Source organism: Nelumbo nucifera, chromosome 5, assembly GCF_055504915.1.
Source record: "Nelumbo nucifera cultivar China Antique chromosome 5, China Antique-T2T, whole genome shotgun sequence".
Classification (NCBI taxonomy): domain Eukaryota; kingdom Viridiplantae; phylum Streptophyta; class Magnoliopsida; order Proteales; family Nelumbonaceae; genus Nelumbo; species Nelumbo nucifera.
The window spans coordinates 10583156-10596053 of NC_142653.1; the positions used below are offsets into that span (position 1 = coordinate 10583156).

Consider the following 12898-nt stretch of genomic DNA (forward strand, 5'->3'; position numbering starts at 1 on the left):
GTCTTCTTTGATTCCAGATCCTACAAAACACAATGACCAGGGAAAAAATCATAGAATAGTTCAAATTCTTTGTCAAGCTACTAACAGATAAAAGATTAGTGCTCAGTCTAGGAACATGAAGGACAGAAGATAGGGTAATGGTATCAGTTATCCTGACAGACCCTTTCCCAGCAATGGAAACATGTGATCCATCAGCTGTGGAAGCTCTATCTCTACTAGAGCACAGGTTGTATGAGATGAAAATGGTGGAAATGTTGGTCATATGTTTTAAGGCTCTTAGGTCTATAATCCAGGGAGGTTCCCCCTTACCTGTAGTGGACACATAATTTGTAATAGCATGTGAACTACCTGTGTGTGCAAACGAGGTAGAATGACTACCTCCTGATCCACTTACACCTTGTTGTCCACCTGATAATGAGTTGGAATTGGTCGTATCTTTCTGATTTAGAAACTACCCATATCTCTCCAATTCGACCCTCACTACAATTGCTGCAACAAACTTTAGAGAGGCTGTAGTAGGTGGCCCCGATAAATCACCAGTCACTGCCATATTCGCATTTCCCTTCTTATTTCTAAGCCGGCTCAGTACAAGGTGTGGGTAGAGCTTCCAGCAGGTATCTCTGGTATGTTTGGGTTTCTTACAATAGTCACAGATCAGATCCCTTTTGTCCTCCTTCCTCAATTCATTTCCACCCTTGTCCCCACTCGACTTAGGCTTCACTGTGCTAACCATAGCTGACTACTCAAGGCCTGGGTTCCTCATCATCACATTCCCCCTACTCTCCTCTCCAGATACAAGTATAGAAAGAGTTACACTGTCTCGGAAAAGAATATGCTATCGTGCAATAGCATAATCAGGGTTAAGTCTAGCTAAAAACTCAAAATCCCTATTCTTCTCTACCAACTTTTGATAAGTTGTTGCACCTTTGCTACTTTCCCAAACCACAATCTCCAAATAACTTATCTCTTAACATAAGGTTTTGAGGGCTGAAAAATAAATAGCAACAACCTTATTTCCCTGCCTAGTACTGGTTTCTCAACTAAAAGGCTCTAGCAACATTCTCATTCTATGAATAGGTTTCTGCTACTCCATCCCAAATCTCCTTAGTTGTATTAGCCCATAAAAGTTCTTATATGGGGCAACATGGAATTGCATAGCCAAGTCATCACCATTTAGTTCTCCTGTACCCACCAAGAATGGTTAGCTTCAAGTTTCTTTTCCTCATTGGTGACATACCCCAATTTCCCACGAGCACCAATGGCCATCTTTGTAGATTGTGACCATTCTAAGTAGTTTGTATCATCCAACTTAACTATAGTGATGGTCCTGGCCCCGAAGAAGTCTCCAATACCTCCTTTCCCGGATCCCATTTCTCCTATAAATTTGTTTTCAACTCCATAGCCCTCCATAACTCCTAGAATAGATTAGGAAATCAATTTGAGATGAAAAGAAAGGTATTTATCTCCTTTAGAAACCTCAAACACCCTCCTGGAACCTTAGAAGCCCCTCCCTCCAAAGATTCCTTTTTTCATGGGGGAGGGAGAAGAGAGATAAGAGGCTATCGCTCCCTCCAAAGACCTCCAAAAAGGCTAGGACTTGAACTGCCCCCTTCAGAAAAGCTCAAGGAACCCTAGAAAACTAGATCACTACTTCCTAGGTCAAAATTGAAGAGTCCTACTAAAATAGAACTCTCCCCCTTTCTCCAGTTTTTCCTGATTTTGGTGTAAAACCCTAGACCAGCTACAAGGGATTGCAATTCCACCAAAAAAAAGCCAAAACTGGGCTTACCTAAAGTCATTGATCAGCCCTTTACCTTATCATGCAGTCGGCCGATCTAGGGCTGCATGATGGAGCAGCTCAATAAATCTTTAAACTTGCTCTGATACCAAGTAGAAAAGTTTGGACAACCTGTTTTGATATAAAAACTGTAAAAGAAAGAAGAAAAGAAAGAGAAGAAAAGGTTTCAGCTGAGAAAGAGAGAGAAGAGAGATAGAAGAGAATGGTTGAAGCTCAGAATTAGGTCTAGTTGCCCCTTTCAAGAGATTATATACTCATAAATAAAAGAGAGTACAAAGACAAGTATGCCCTTAGTATGTCGGCTACTTGTGAGAACTTAAAAACACTCTTAACTTAAAACATAAACTAATGGGCCTAAGGCCCAATAACTCCCTAACTATGCTATGTAAATAAAAAACATGTTATATCAGCCCAAAACTCAACAAAGTGTTTTTATAAAAGTACTTTCATAAAGTGTTTTTATAAAAGTAATTTAATAAAAGTGCTTTCAAAGAGTATATTTTGAAATTTTGAAAGAAAATGAAGGACAAAATAGCCACATGTGCTTACTTAAGTGTTTATTAGAGAAAAAAAGACTACCAAACACCCAATACAAAATAAGTGCTTCTTTAAAAAAATAAGCACTTGAAAAAGTTGGGTGCCAAATGCAAATAAGTGCTTTTTCGAATAAGCACTTGTTTTTAAGCACTTATTTTTAACTTAAGCACTCCCAAACATGGCCTTAGATGCCAATTTCCACAATCTCCATTAGAGTGCCTAGGATTTGATGTTGTCTATGGCCCTTTGCTTTTGGCCCCATGGATTTTCTTTATAATATTTAACAAAAGGAAACAAATCTATCTTGGTTGGTAGTAAGTTTTCCATGCATTGACCATGTAAGGCATGAGGTGAGGAGCTAGGTTATGAAGATGTCAGGGCCATGAGCCTTAAATTTCTGAAGGTTTCAGGCCTGAGCTTCATGTGTCCTCATTTCTTCTAAGTAAACATGAATTAAAATAAGAAGCATTGTTGAAACATGTATAGACGTATTATGTTTTGATATTAGTTTTGAACAGCATAATGATGCTTGATCATCTCAAGAGGAAAGGCTTAAATATGGTAAGTATGTCTGTGCATAGGTATGAGGAATCCATGAGACGTCTTTCCATCTTATGCAGGATGGCTTCATACATATGCATGAATCTAGTCTCTCTTTAGGAGAAAAGTTATTAATCCTGAGCTCCCTCAGGAGATTTCATGGACATGTTTTATAGTGGTACTAGAGTTTAGAACCAAGATCCCCTTTGTACTACATTGGGGGATATGGAACAGGAGGTGTTCAAGGCAATTGTATGCCATATCAATTTGCCTGACTTGTATGGATAACATAGCTCAATAAAGAAATTGGTGAATTAAAGGAAACACTGGATGGGACAAATACAGGTTTATCTCATTCTTGTCTGGATTTTGGTCCTTCCAGACTTTGAAAGATGTGGATTGAACTATTTGGAATAATTTCAGAATGTTTTTAATGTTTTGTAGAGAATTATATAGACACTCTTTGGCTTTATCTCGGCACAATATTTCTTCTTGTATGTCGTTTTTCTGTTTTAATGAAATATTTCCTGCAAAAGAGTATGGAAGTGCATGTTGATAGATGTAGATTGCCTAAACTACTTTTGCACATTAATAAGATGCAATAGATTTCATTTATAACAAAAGAGTATTTTTTTAGATGCACTATATCTATATTCAATTAAACTATGTTTTTAAACTGCATAATATGTGCTTTTTTCTAGGATGGCTTTTTTGATTATCTCAGAGGAATCAACTGCTCTGATGTTGAAGTGTATGCTATTTCTGAGGGGTCAGTTGTTTTTCCAAAGATACCCTTATTGAGGGTTGAAGGACCAATTGCTGTGAGTACCATCAAAGTGGCTCTTTCTCTAGGGTTATTGTTGGAGATACTATTGACGGGTATCCATCATATGTTATGCGTTATGCTAAAACTTCAATTATGCTTATTTTCTCAACAGCTAGAATTTTGAAAGTTTTTTTTTTGCATAAAACACCTGAATCTCTCTCTCTCTCTCCTTCTTTTTAAGGTGGTTCAACTCTTGGAAACTCCTTTTGTGAATCTTATCAACTACGCATCATTAGTTGCTACAAATGCTGCGAGACACCGGTTTGTTGCAGGGAAGTCCAAAGTTCTACTTGAGTTTGGGCTTCGACGAGCACAGGTTTGCTTCTTATTTTTGAATCTGAAAGCCCTTAATCGATTTTATCTTTATTTGGAAAACGTATTTTCCTATCTTATGTAGGGACCTGATGGTGGAATAAGCGCATCAAAATATTGCTATATTGGTGGATTTGATGCCACAAGGTTATTCTTCTTAAGACATTGTTAAAACAATGGTCATAATTTTTTTGAATGCATACTGATGTCAGTCTTTGATATTTAGTACTTGTCCAAATTGGTTCTCCATTAAGTGTTACTTTCTTTTGAAAGGTTATTTATACTGTGGATGTATATTGAATTCATTTATAGTTGCATATCCATGGATCACCACATTAGGGTTTATCTATAGTGAAGTAAAAAAGCATGTAACAAAGTTAGAACTTTTCATCAGGCATATCCTTCTTCCACTCATTCTAACTTCTTAGATTATGCATTTGATGTTGATCCAAGGGTATCAAACCCATTGGAATCCTCGACCCCTAGGGATTTGCACCATTGATGGAGTTTGGGGGATGTATCATGGTTGTATAGTCTCACAGGGACCATTTTCCTCTTGTTACAAGATTGTAGACTTTACCAATTAGAATTCAATTTTTTTTTTCAAAATTTATCAATTTAGGAAATCACTTGTTTTAAGAAGGTTGTTAAGTTCACCACTGTAGAGAAGATGGGCCGAATGGCCCATAGGCTGTTTATCCTTTTTTATCTTTTATGTTCTTTGCTGTAATGGACCTTAATCTGGGATTTATTCTTTCTAATGTTTTCTTTCTTATGTTATGTCTTTTTAATTTTCTGCCCAACTAGGGGCTTCTCTGTAAATTACCAAAGTTTAACTTAATGAAATAGAATTAAGGGAGTAAGAGAAGAGATTATGTTAGAAAATCTCTCTCTCTGAACCCAAGTTGCTGCCACCTTCTTCTTCTTCTTCTTCTCTCCTCTTGAACTCTGATTTCTGCTACTTTCTTTTGAATTTTTGCAACTTTCTAAACAGTAATTTCTTCTCAAAAGGCTGTTTTTCTTCTTGGTATCAGAGCAGGTTCGTTTTTCCCTTTTTTTTCTCACCTTTTTTCCTATACACAGTGTGTATGGAGAACTGAATCGTATGAATAGTTAAAGAAACCTATTTCAGCCCAGTTGTTAGTGGTTTCTGGAGAGAAGGGGACTGGTTTTGTCGTCCTCTTGACAGATTCAAGTGTGTTGCCCGAAACCCTAATTTTCTGGAGAAATCTGATTGCGGGCCCCACAGGGAGTTTGACTTGGGCGCTCAGTGACTGAAGGCTTTCACATTCTCCTTCTTGAAGATAGAATCAAGTGGATTGGTGTTCTGTGAAGTCTACAAGGAGCGGCTAAGTTTTCTCCGTTTCTCCCAACTTCCAGGTGTGACGCAGTTTACTGGTACGGCTGCATAGAGGTTGGCTCACAACACAGTTTTTGTTCTGTCTTCATTTGTTGTTATTCGAAGTTGTTTGAAGTCATTTTTTGAAGTATTTAAGAAGATGAACTCCTCAGACTTTGAAAACAAGCATGTTGCTGAATCCGGGCAGGTTTCGAGAGCCTCTGTAGACTCTCTACTGGCTGTGATCACAGTCAAGCTGGATGGAACTAATTATCTGGCTTGGTCATAATCAGTAAAGATTCATATTTGTAGTAGAGGCAAGTGGGGTTTTATCTTCGGGAGTAAAAAGGCTCCTTCGGAAGATGATCCATCATATGAAAAGTGGATGCAAGAAAATTATATTGTTATTGGATGGCTTGTGAACTCAATGCAACCACAGATTAGTCAGCACTATTTGTGGATGAATTCAGCAAAGGAAATTTGGGATAGTGTTGCTGAAACCTATTCCCAAAAATTAAATGTGTCCTGGATTTACAAGTTGAGAAGTGATGTGAAGAATTTGAGACAGGGGGAGAAACCATTATCTGTATACTTCTCAACACTGAAGTCTTTATGGCAAGAAATAGATTTGATAGAAGCTGTAGCCTGGGACACCACTAATGATACTAAGACCTACATAAAACTGGTTCAGAGAAACAGGGTGTTTGAGTTCTTGACAGGACTAAATCCAGAGTACGACATTACAAAGCAAAATATTTTATCCAAGGATAGTGTCTCACTATCTCAAGCATATGCCTTGGTAAGTAGTGAAGAAAGCAGAAGACTTGTCCAGGTCCAAGGGGTTGGTCTATATGATCACTTTGCTAATATGGGAGTGAAACCCAAGGGGGTTGCAGGGACTCCAAGTAGCTCAGGGAAGAAGGAGATTATTTGTGAGTACTGTAAAAAGCCAAAACACACTAAAGACAAGTGCTGGAAATTGCATCATGAGCTCCTACCACTTCGGTTTCAGAAGAAGTCTGATAATATAAAGGCAGGGAGTGCTAATGTTGCTACTGGTCCAGATAGCGATAGATACCAAACTGAAGAGATGACGGCTAGTGAGCAGTTAGCAGCTATGAAGGCAGAATATGAGAAGTTTGGAAGGATGATCAGTCACATAGAGGGTGTGACCTCTTCTTCCAACCCTCCAGGAAATTCAACCTCTTTTGCATTTGCTCATTTAGGTATACGGGCTTCTGCCAATCATGCAACCATTTTAGGTAATCGTAGGATCCCTTGGATTATTGATTCTAGTGCTTCTGATCATATGACCAACCTTTTTACTTTGTTTGTTTCATATGATTTACTTCCTGGGCGTGACAAAATCACCCTAGCCGATGGCTCTCTTGCCCCTATCTCTAGCAAGGGAACCATCAAGGCTACAGACTCCTTGGTTTTTCCTTCTGCTCTTCATGTACCCAGACTAAATAGAAACTTGTTATCTGTAAGTAACCTAACTAAGTCATTAAACTGTTGTGTAACCTTCTTCCCTTCCTACTGTGTTTTTCAGGATCTAGAGTCTCAGAAGGTGATTGGGAGTGACCGTGAGGCGAATGGAATATATCTGCTGGATACTCCTGGACAGTGCCATGAACAACCTAGAAAAACTGCTTTTGGGTCTACATCTACAGAGTCCATCAGTCGAGTCATGTTATGTCATTTTCGTTTGGGTCATCTTTCTTTTTTTGCATTAAGTCATTTATTCCCAGAACTGTTTAAGGGAATTAGTTTGTCCAGTCTTCATTGCGAGTCTTGTGAACTGTCAAAACATTGTAGAAATAGTTATCCTCTGAGTAATAAAAGATCTTCTTCTCTTTTTAATATTGTGCACTCTGATGTGTGGGGGCCTTACCACTTACCTTCTATGGGTGGCTACAAATATTTTATCTTGTTCATTGATGACTTTTCTCAGTTCACTTGGATATTTTTGATGAAGTCTCATGATGAAGCTCCCAGACTTGTGAGGCAATTCCATGAATTTGTCCTAACCTAGTTTGATACCATAATTAAAATTTTCAGATCCGACAATGCAAAAGAATATTTTGAGAAAAACTTGACCTGCTATCTCGCTGATTTAGGGGTTATTCATCAAAGCTCTTGTGTTAGGACCCCAGAATAGAATGGAGTTGCTGAAAGAAAAAATAGACATATTGTTGAAGTTGCAAGAAGTATTCTATTTGCCTCACATGTCCCTACAAAATTTTGGGGTGATGCTGTTCTCACTGCTACCTACCTTATAAACCGTATGTCATCCAGGGTTTTAGGGTTTAAGTTTCCCTTTAGTCTTCTTCATCCGGACAAGGATCTTTTTCCTATTCCTCTTTATGTCTTTGTCTGCACTTGTTATGTACATATCCCAAGTGTCCAGAGACATAAATTTGAACCAAAAGCCCATAAGTGTATATTCCTTGGTTATTCCCCCACACAGAAGGGTTACTGTTGTTTTGATCCGAAGGCTGGCACTCGGTATGTCTCAATGGATGTCACCTTTGATGAGATTTCTTCCTTTTACGGTTCTTCTCTGGAGAGACATTGTCCAAAGGGGGAGGATTTGTCATAGGTGTTTGCTCTTCCTCTTCCTGTCCCAGTTGAGTCTTTTGCTGAGTCTCTTCCTCCTTCAAATGAGTTAAAGGAGGATCATTCACTTCACTCTCATTCCAGTGTTCCTATTCCTCCTCCTTTACCTCCTTGCCCTCTTTTTAATCCCAGGTTGTATCAACGACAAAGAACCAGAAATGAGCAGATTGTTTCCCCTACAACATATGAGCCTCATGCACTTCCAGTTACAGATGAGACAACAGGTATTGTTACAACCCTTTTGAAGCCATCCTTCCCTGACGTTGATATCCCCATTGCTATTAGGAAAGAAAAAAGGAAGTGTACTGCACATTGCATTTCCAAACACCTTTCTTATAGTTTGCTCTCTCCTTCATATTTTGCCTACCTTTCTTCTGTTGCTTCTAACCCAATTCTCAGGTCTATGTCAGAAGCTCTTAATATTCCAGAATGGAGGGATGCTATGAGAACAGAAATTGATGCCCTGCACAAGAATGACGCTTGGGAAGTGGTTGATTTGCCTGAAGGGAAGATCTAGTAGGCTGTAAGTGGGTTTTTACTATCAAATATCATGCTGATGGCACCATTGAAAGGTACAAGGCTAGGCTGGTTGCAAAAGGCTATACACAGACATATGGGATTGATTATCTAGAGACCTTTGCCCCTGTTGCCAAGATGACTTTTGTGAGAGTTCTGTTATCTTTATGGACTCTTTATGGACTCAAACAGTCCCCTAGAGCATGGTTTGAAAGGTTTAGGGCTGCCGTTGTTAGCTTTGGCTATGTACTGACACAGTCTGATCATACCCTCTTTGTGAAGAGGAGAGGATCCTTGGTCGTTTACCTGATTGTGTATGTTGATGATATTGTTGTGATTGGTAATGATGTCTCAAGGATTAATGATCTCAAATCTTTCTTTCATATAGAGTTTGAGATCAAAGATCTGGGGGAATTGAGATACTTTCTTGGCATAGAAGTTGCTAGATCCAAGGATGGAATCCTTATCTCTCAAAGAAAGTATGTTCTTGATTTGCTCTTTGAAACAGGGAAGATGGGCGCTAGACCAGTTGTTACTCCTATCGATATGAGCCATAAACTCTCTGCTTCAGATGGAATATTGTTAAAAGATAAGGGAGTCTTCCAGAGACTACTTGGAAAACTTCTTTATCTATGCATGACTCGGCCAGACATTGCATATGCTGTCAGTTGCACCAGTCAGTTCATGCATACTCCCAGGGATACTCACATGGCAGCAGAAGAGCGGATTCTGTGTTATTTGAAGGGCTCCCCTGGAAAGGGAATCCTATTTGCTAAGCATGGCCATATGAAACTTGAAGCCTACACAGATGCTGACTGGGCCGGAAACATTGATGACAGAAGATCTACCTCTGGGTACTGTAGCTTGGTGGCAGGTAATATTGTCTCTTGGAGAAGCAAGAAACAATCAGTTGTTGCTCAATCTTCAGACGAAGCAGAATACAGGGCCATGGCTCATGGAGTTTCTGAACTATTATGGCTTAGATCCTTGATGGAGGAACTGGGTATTGAGCATGATAAGCCAATGATGTTATATTGTGATAATCAGGCCACCATCAACATTGCTCACAACCCAGTGCAACATGACAGAACTAAGCATATTGAAGTTGACAGAAGTAGAAGTTTAGGACTGTTATCAGTGTTGAACCCTAATGGATTTCAGGATCGTAAATAAGAAGAAAGGTAAGAGGAAAGAAGAGGAAGAGGGAGGAGAAGCAGTAGAATACAAGAGTTGAAAGGAGGAGCAGAAGCTTAATGTTCTGCCGCCGCCACTTTAATTAATATTTATAGGTTATGCTCATTACATGGAAAGGACAGATCTGCCCTTAGTCTTTACATAACAAATAGAGCAAAAATAAGATTGAAATAAAAAATAACTGAAACAACTAAATGACCAATAACTAACCCTAGGCAGACTAGAACACCTTTTGCCCTACGAACACAGTGGGACCGTAGCTGTGGGGCCCACATCAGTGTTCTCTACAATAGACACTTCATTTGAGAAAGAGTGGCTTCTGGAGAAGTGTGTCTACCTTTCATCACCTCTGAAGGACAGTTAGCTGATTTCCTTACCAAGGGCATTCCCAAGGCTAAACTTCAGCATGATAATGACAAGCTTGGCATGATTGACATCTATGCTTAGCTTGAGGGGGAGTGTAGATAAGATGGGCCTAATGGCCCATAGGCTGTTTATCCTTTTTTATCTTTTATGTTCTTTGCTGTAATGGGCCTTAATCTGGGCTTTATTCTTTCTTATGTTATGTCTTTTTAATTTTCTGCCCAACTAGGGGCTTCTCTGTAAATTACCAAAGTTTAACTTAATGAAATAGAATTAAGGGAGTAAGAGAAGAGATTATGTTAGAAAATCTCTCTCTCTGAACCCAAGTTTCCGCCATCTTCTTCTTCTTCTCTCCTCTTGAACTCTGATTTCTGCTGCTTTCTTTTGAATTTTTGCAACTTTCTAAACAGTCCTTTCTTCTCAAAAGGCTGTTTTTCTTCTACCACTTTCACTGTGGCTTGAATTTTAGTTTTTCTTTTTTTTCTTTTTTGATTTTGGTGTTGTTGGAAAGATCTTTCGGTTGCCTATATCTAAAAGCTCCAAGATCTTGTGGATTTAATGTTATTCGGGAAAGTAATGTTCAATTTACTAATAGGGTGTTAGTCTAAGACTGGATTTGAGATTTTTCAGAAATAGCAAAGTAATTTCTTATATTCTATAGATATATGATGTATTGATTAAAGCTAACTTATCATGTTGGGGGCCTAAACCCTAGGGAAGTATATGATGTACTATGGTCATTTTTCAGGTGGTCATATAAGACAGATAGAGTGGCAAAAGGGCCAGTTTTCAGTTTCTTCTTGTTTGAGGAGGGTTTAAGCACTTTGTTGTGCATTTGTATCTCCCTTTTCTCATTATGTTAATAAAATTCTTATATGTAAAAAATTAAATCTGAATTGGATTCTTCTTTTTTTTTTCCTTCATAGAAAGGGTTCTGCTAAGCATACAACTTGGGTTCTCAATTGGGTTAGCTTTTCTTCAAGCTTTATTATTTCTTGTACTTGTTTCCAAGAAGAGATCAATGTCTAAACAGTCCCATGGTCAAGATGAAATATCACAATTTCTACCCTGTCATTGACTTATTGTTAATGGAGTCATTGAATGCCCTTATGTAGGAATATAGCATACAAATATCACGGGTTTTTGATAGATACCTTAAAGTGATCCAATGTTTTAAAAAATGATCCGCAAATGGAACCACTTTTCCTTCTAGGTGGTGGTCAGAAATTCAACCATCCAGGTTAACTGGGTCAACCAATGTTATCATAAATCAAATAATAGAATATAAAAAAATAGATAGAATTTCAGAAAAATTACAGAAAATTGGGTATGTCTCTAATATATTCATCGTCATCATCATCAACATCCAAGCCTTATCCCAACCATATGGGGTTGACTATATGTTGACGAATACATAATATTATATATAAATAAAGTGTGATGATGAGAAACATTGTTACTAATGATGGAAATGGCTTAAATAAAAAAACAAAAAAAAAATAATGTCTAACCTTGACCTGCTAACCATGTCAAGTCAAATGGCTCAGTTGTTCAACCAATCAGGTTACTGGGTCGTGGACCAAGTAAATAATGCATTCATCATCCAGTCTGTACTATTTTGACCCTTGTCCTTTTTGGACTACCCCTACCCCTTCTAGCCCGTTCAACTTACAACAAATCACTTCTTCTTATGGTGCTGTCAAATGTCTTCTATGCATGTGACCAAATCATCTTAGTCTACCTTCTCTCATTTTGTCACCTATTGGAGCTACTAGGTTCCTTTGAATGACTTCATTTGGCTCAATAATTCAGTTCTGGTGGATGAAGTGTGTTGGTTCGGCAGATTTAATGTATATGTTTGTCATTGCTGGGTCTTAAGTCATTAGTTATTGGGCCTAAACTTGTTTAATGTTTTATTTGTCTAGGTGTCCCATCACTAATCAGGGGCATTCTAGTCCTTTCATGTAACACTATGTAATAAACATATATATAAGATAGTAGGGTCGGCTGAAAGGTTTTGAGCCGCAATTCTTAAACTTTCTCCTCTTCTTCTTCTCTTCTTCTTCTTCGGCTACTGTGTTCCAGCAAACATGGTATCAGAGCTTTAATCCATCTCCTGGTTACAGCCGCCACCACCTTTTCTGCTCTTATCTATTCCTTCCCTATTTGGTCGCTGTGAAGAAACCCTAGGGTTGCTGTAGAACACAGCAAGAACTGTACCTAGGGTTTCCCTTGGTTGTAGGGCCCAAGGGGAGTTTGTCCCAGAAGCTGATGGCCTACTAGACTCCTTACAGCAGGTAGTAGCCATTCGGCTGCTAAGAGAGATCTGTGTGGAACAGATCTAGGTGGAGGACTGATTTCGGCAGTCCTAGTACTGGTCGTAGGGGTGACTACAGTCTACGACAGCAGAAGTCAAAGCCCAACAGAAGTCAGCACAGTGCAGCGATGGGTTGCTCTTGGTTTCAGATCCGTTACGTGTTCTCAGGACTGTAACAACTTAGGTAAGTCTGAAACAGTATTCTTTGTACTGAGTTTGCAATCGTGATCATTGTAAGAGGGAGGAGATGTCTTCATTATCTGGGGAAGTGTCTTCTAGGGATAATAGATCTGGTGGGAGGTCTCCTAATCTGGAGAATCCAACTCTGCACAGTTTGCAGATCACCAGTGTGTTGTTGGATGAATACAATTTCAGAGAATGGTCTGTTTCTGCCATGCTCTTCATTACTTCCTGGGAACTCATGAGTTATTTAGACGGGCAGAAGAAGGAACCTGAAGTGGGTAGTGTGGAGTACCTAGTTTGGTGTAAGGAGAATGCTACTGTTATGTCCTGGCTGCTTGCTTCAATGACTCCAAG

At 38.9% G+C, this 12898-nt stretch overlaps 1 protein-coding gene across 8 annotated transcripts in view; it reads left to right on the forward strand.

Annotated features, from left to right (window-relative positions):
* LOC104606581 (nicotinate phosphoribosyltransferase 1-like) overlaps positions 1-12898 on the forward strand; it is a 94226-nt gene that overhangs the window by 16617 nt on the left and 64711 nt on the right. For all 8 annotated transcript variants that reach the window (XR_016076159.1, XM_088887467.1, XM_010271879.3 and 5 more), the window contains exons 3-5: positions 3577-3696; positions 3883-4017; positions 4099-4160. Coding sequence is in view for 7 of the 8 variants with exons in the window: in XM_088887467.1 (XP_088743593.1) it covers positions 3577-3696; positions 3883-4017; positions 4099-4160 (317 nt within the window). In the remaining variant the exon portion in view is untranslated. The remainder of the gene's footprint in view (positions 1-3576; positions 3697-3882; positions 4018-4098; positions 4161-12898) is intronic.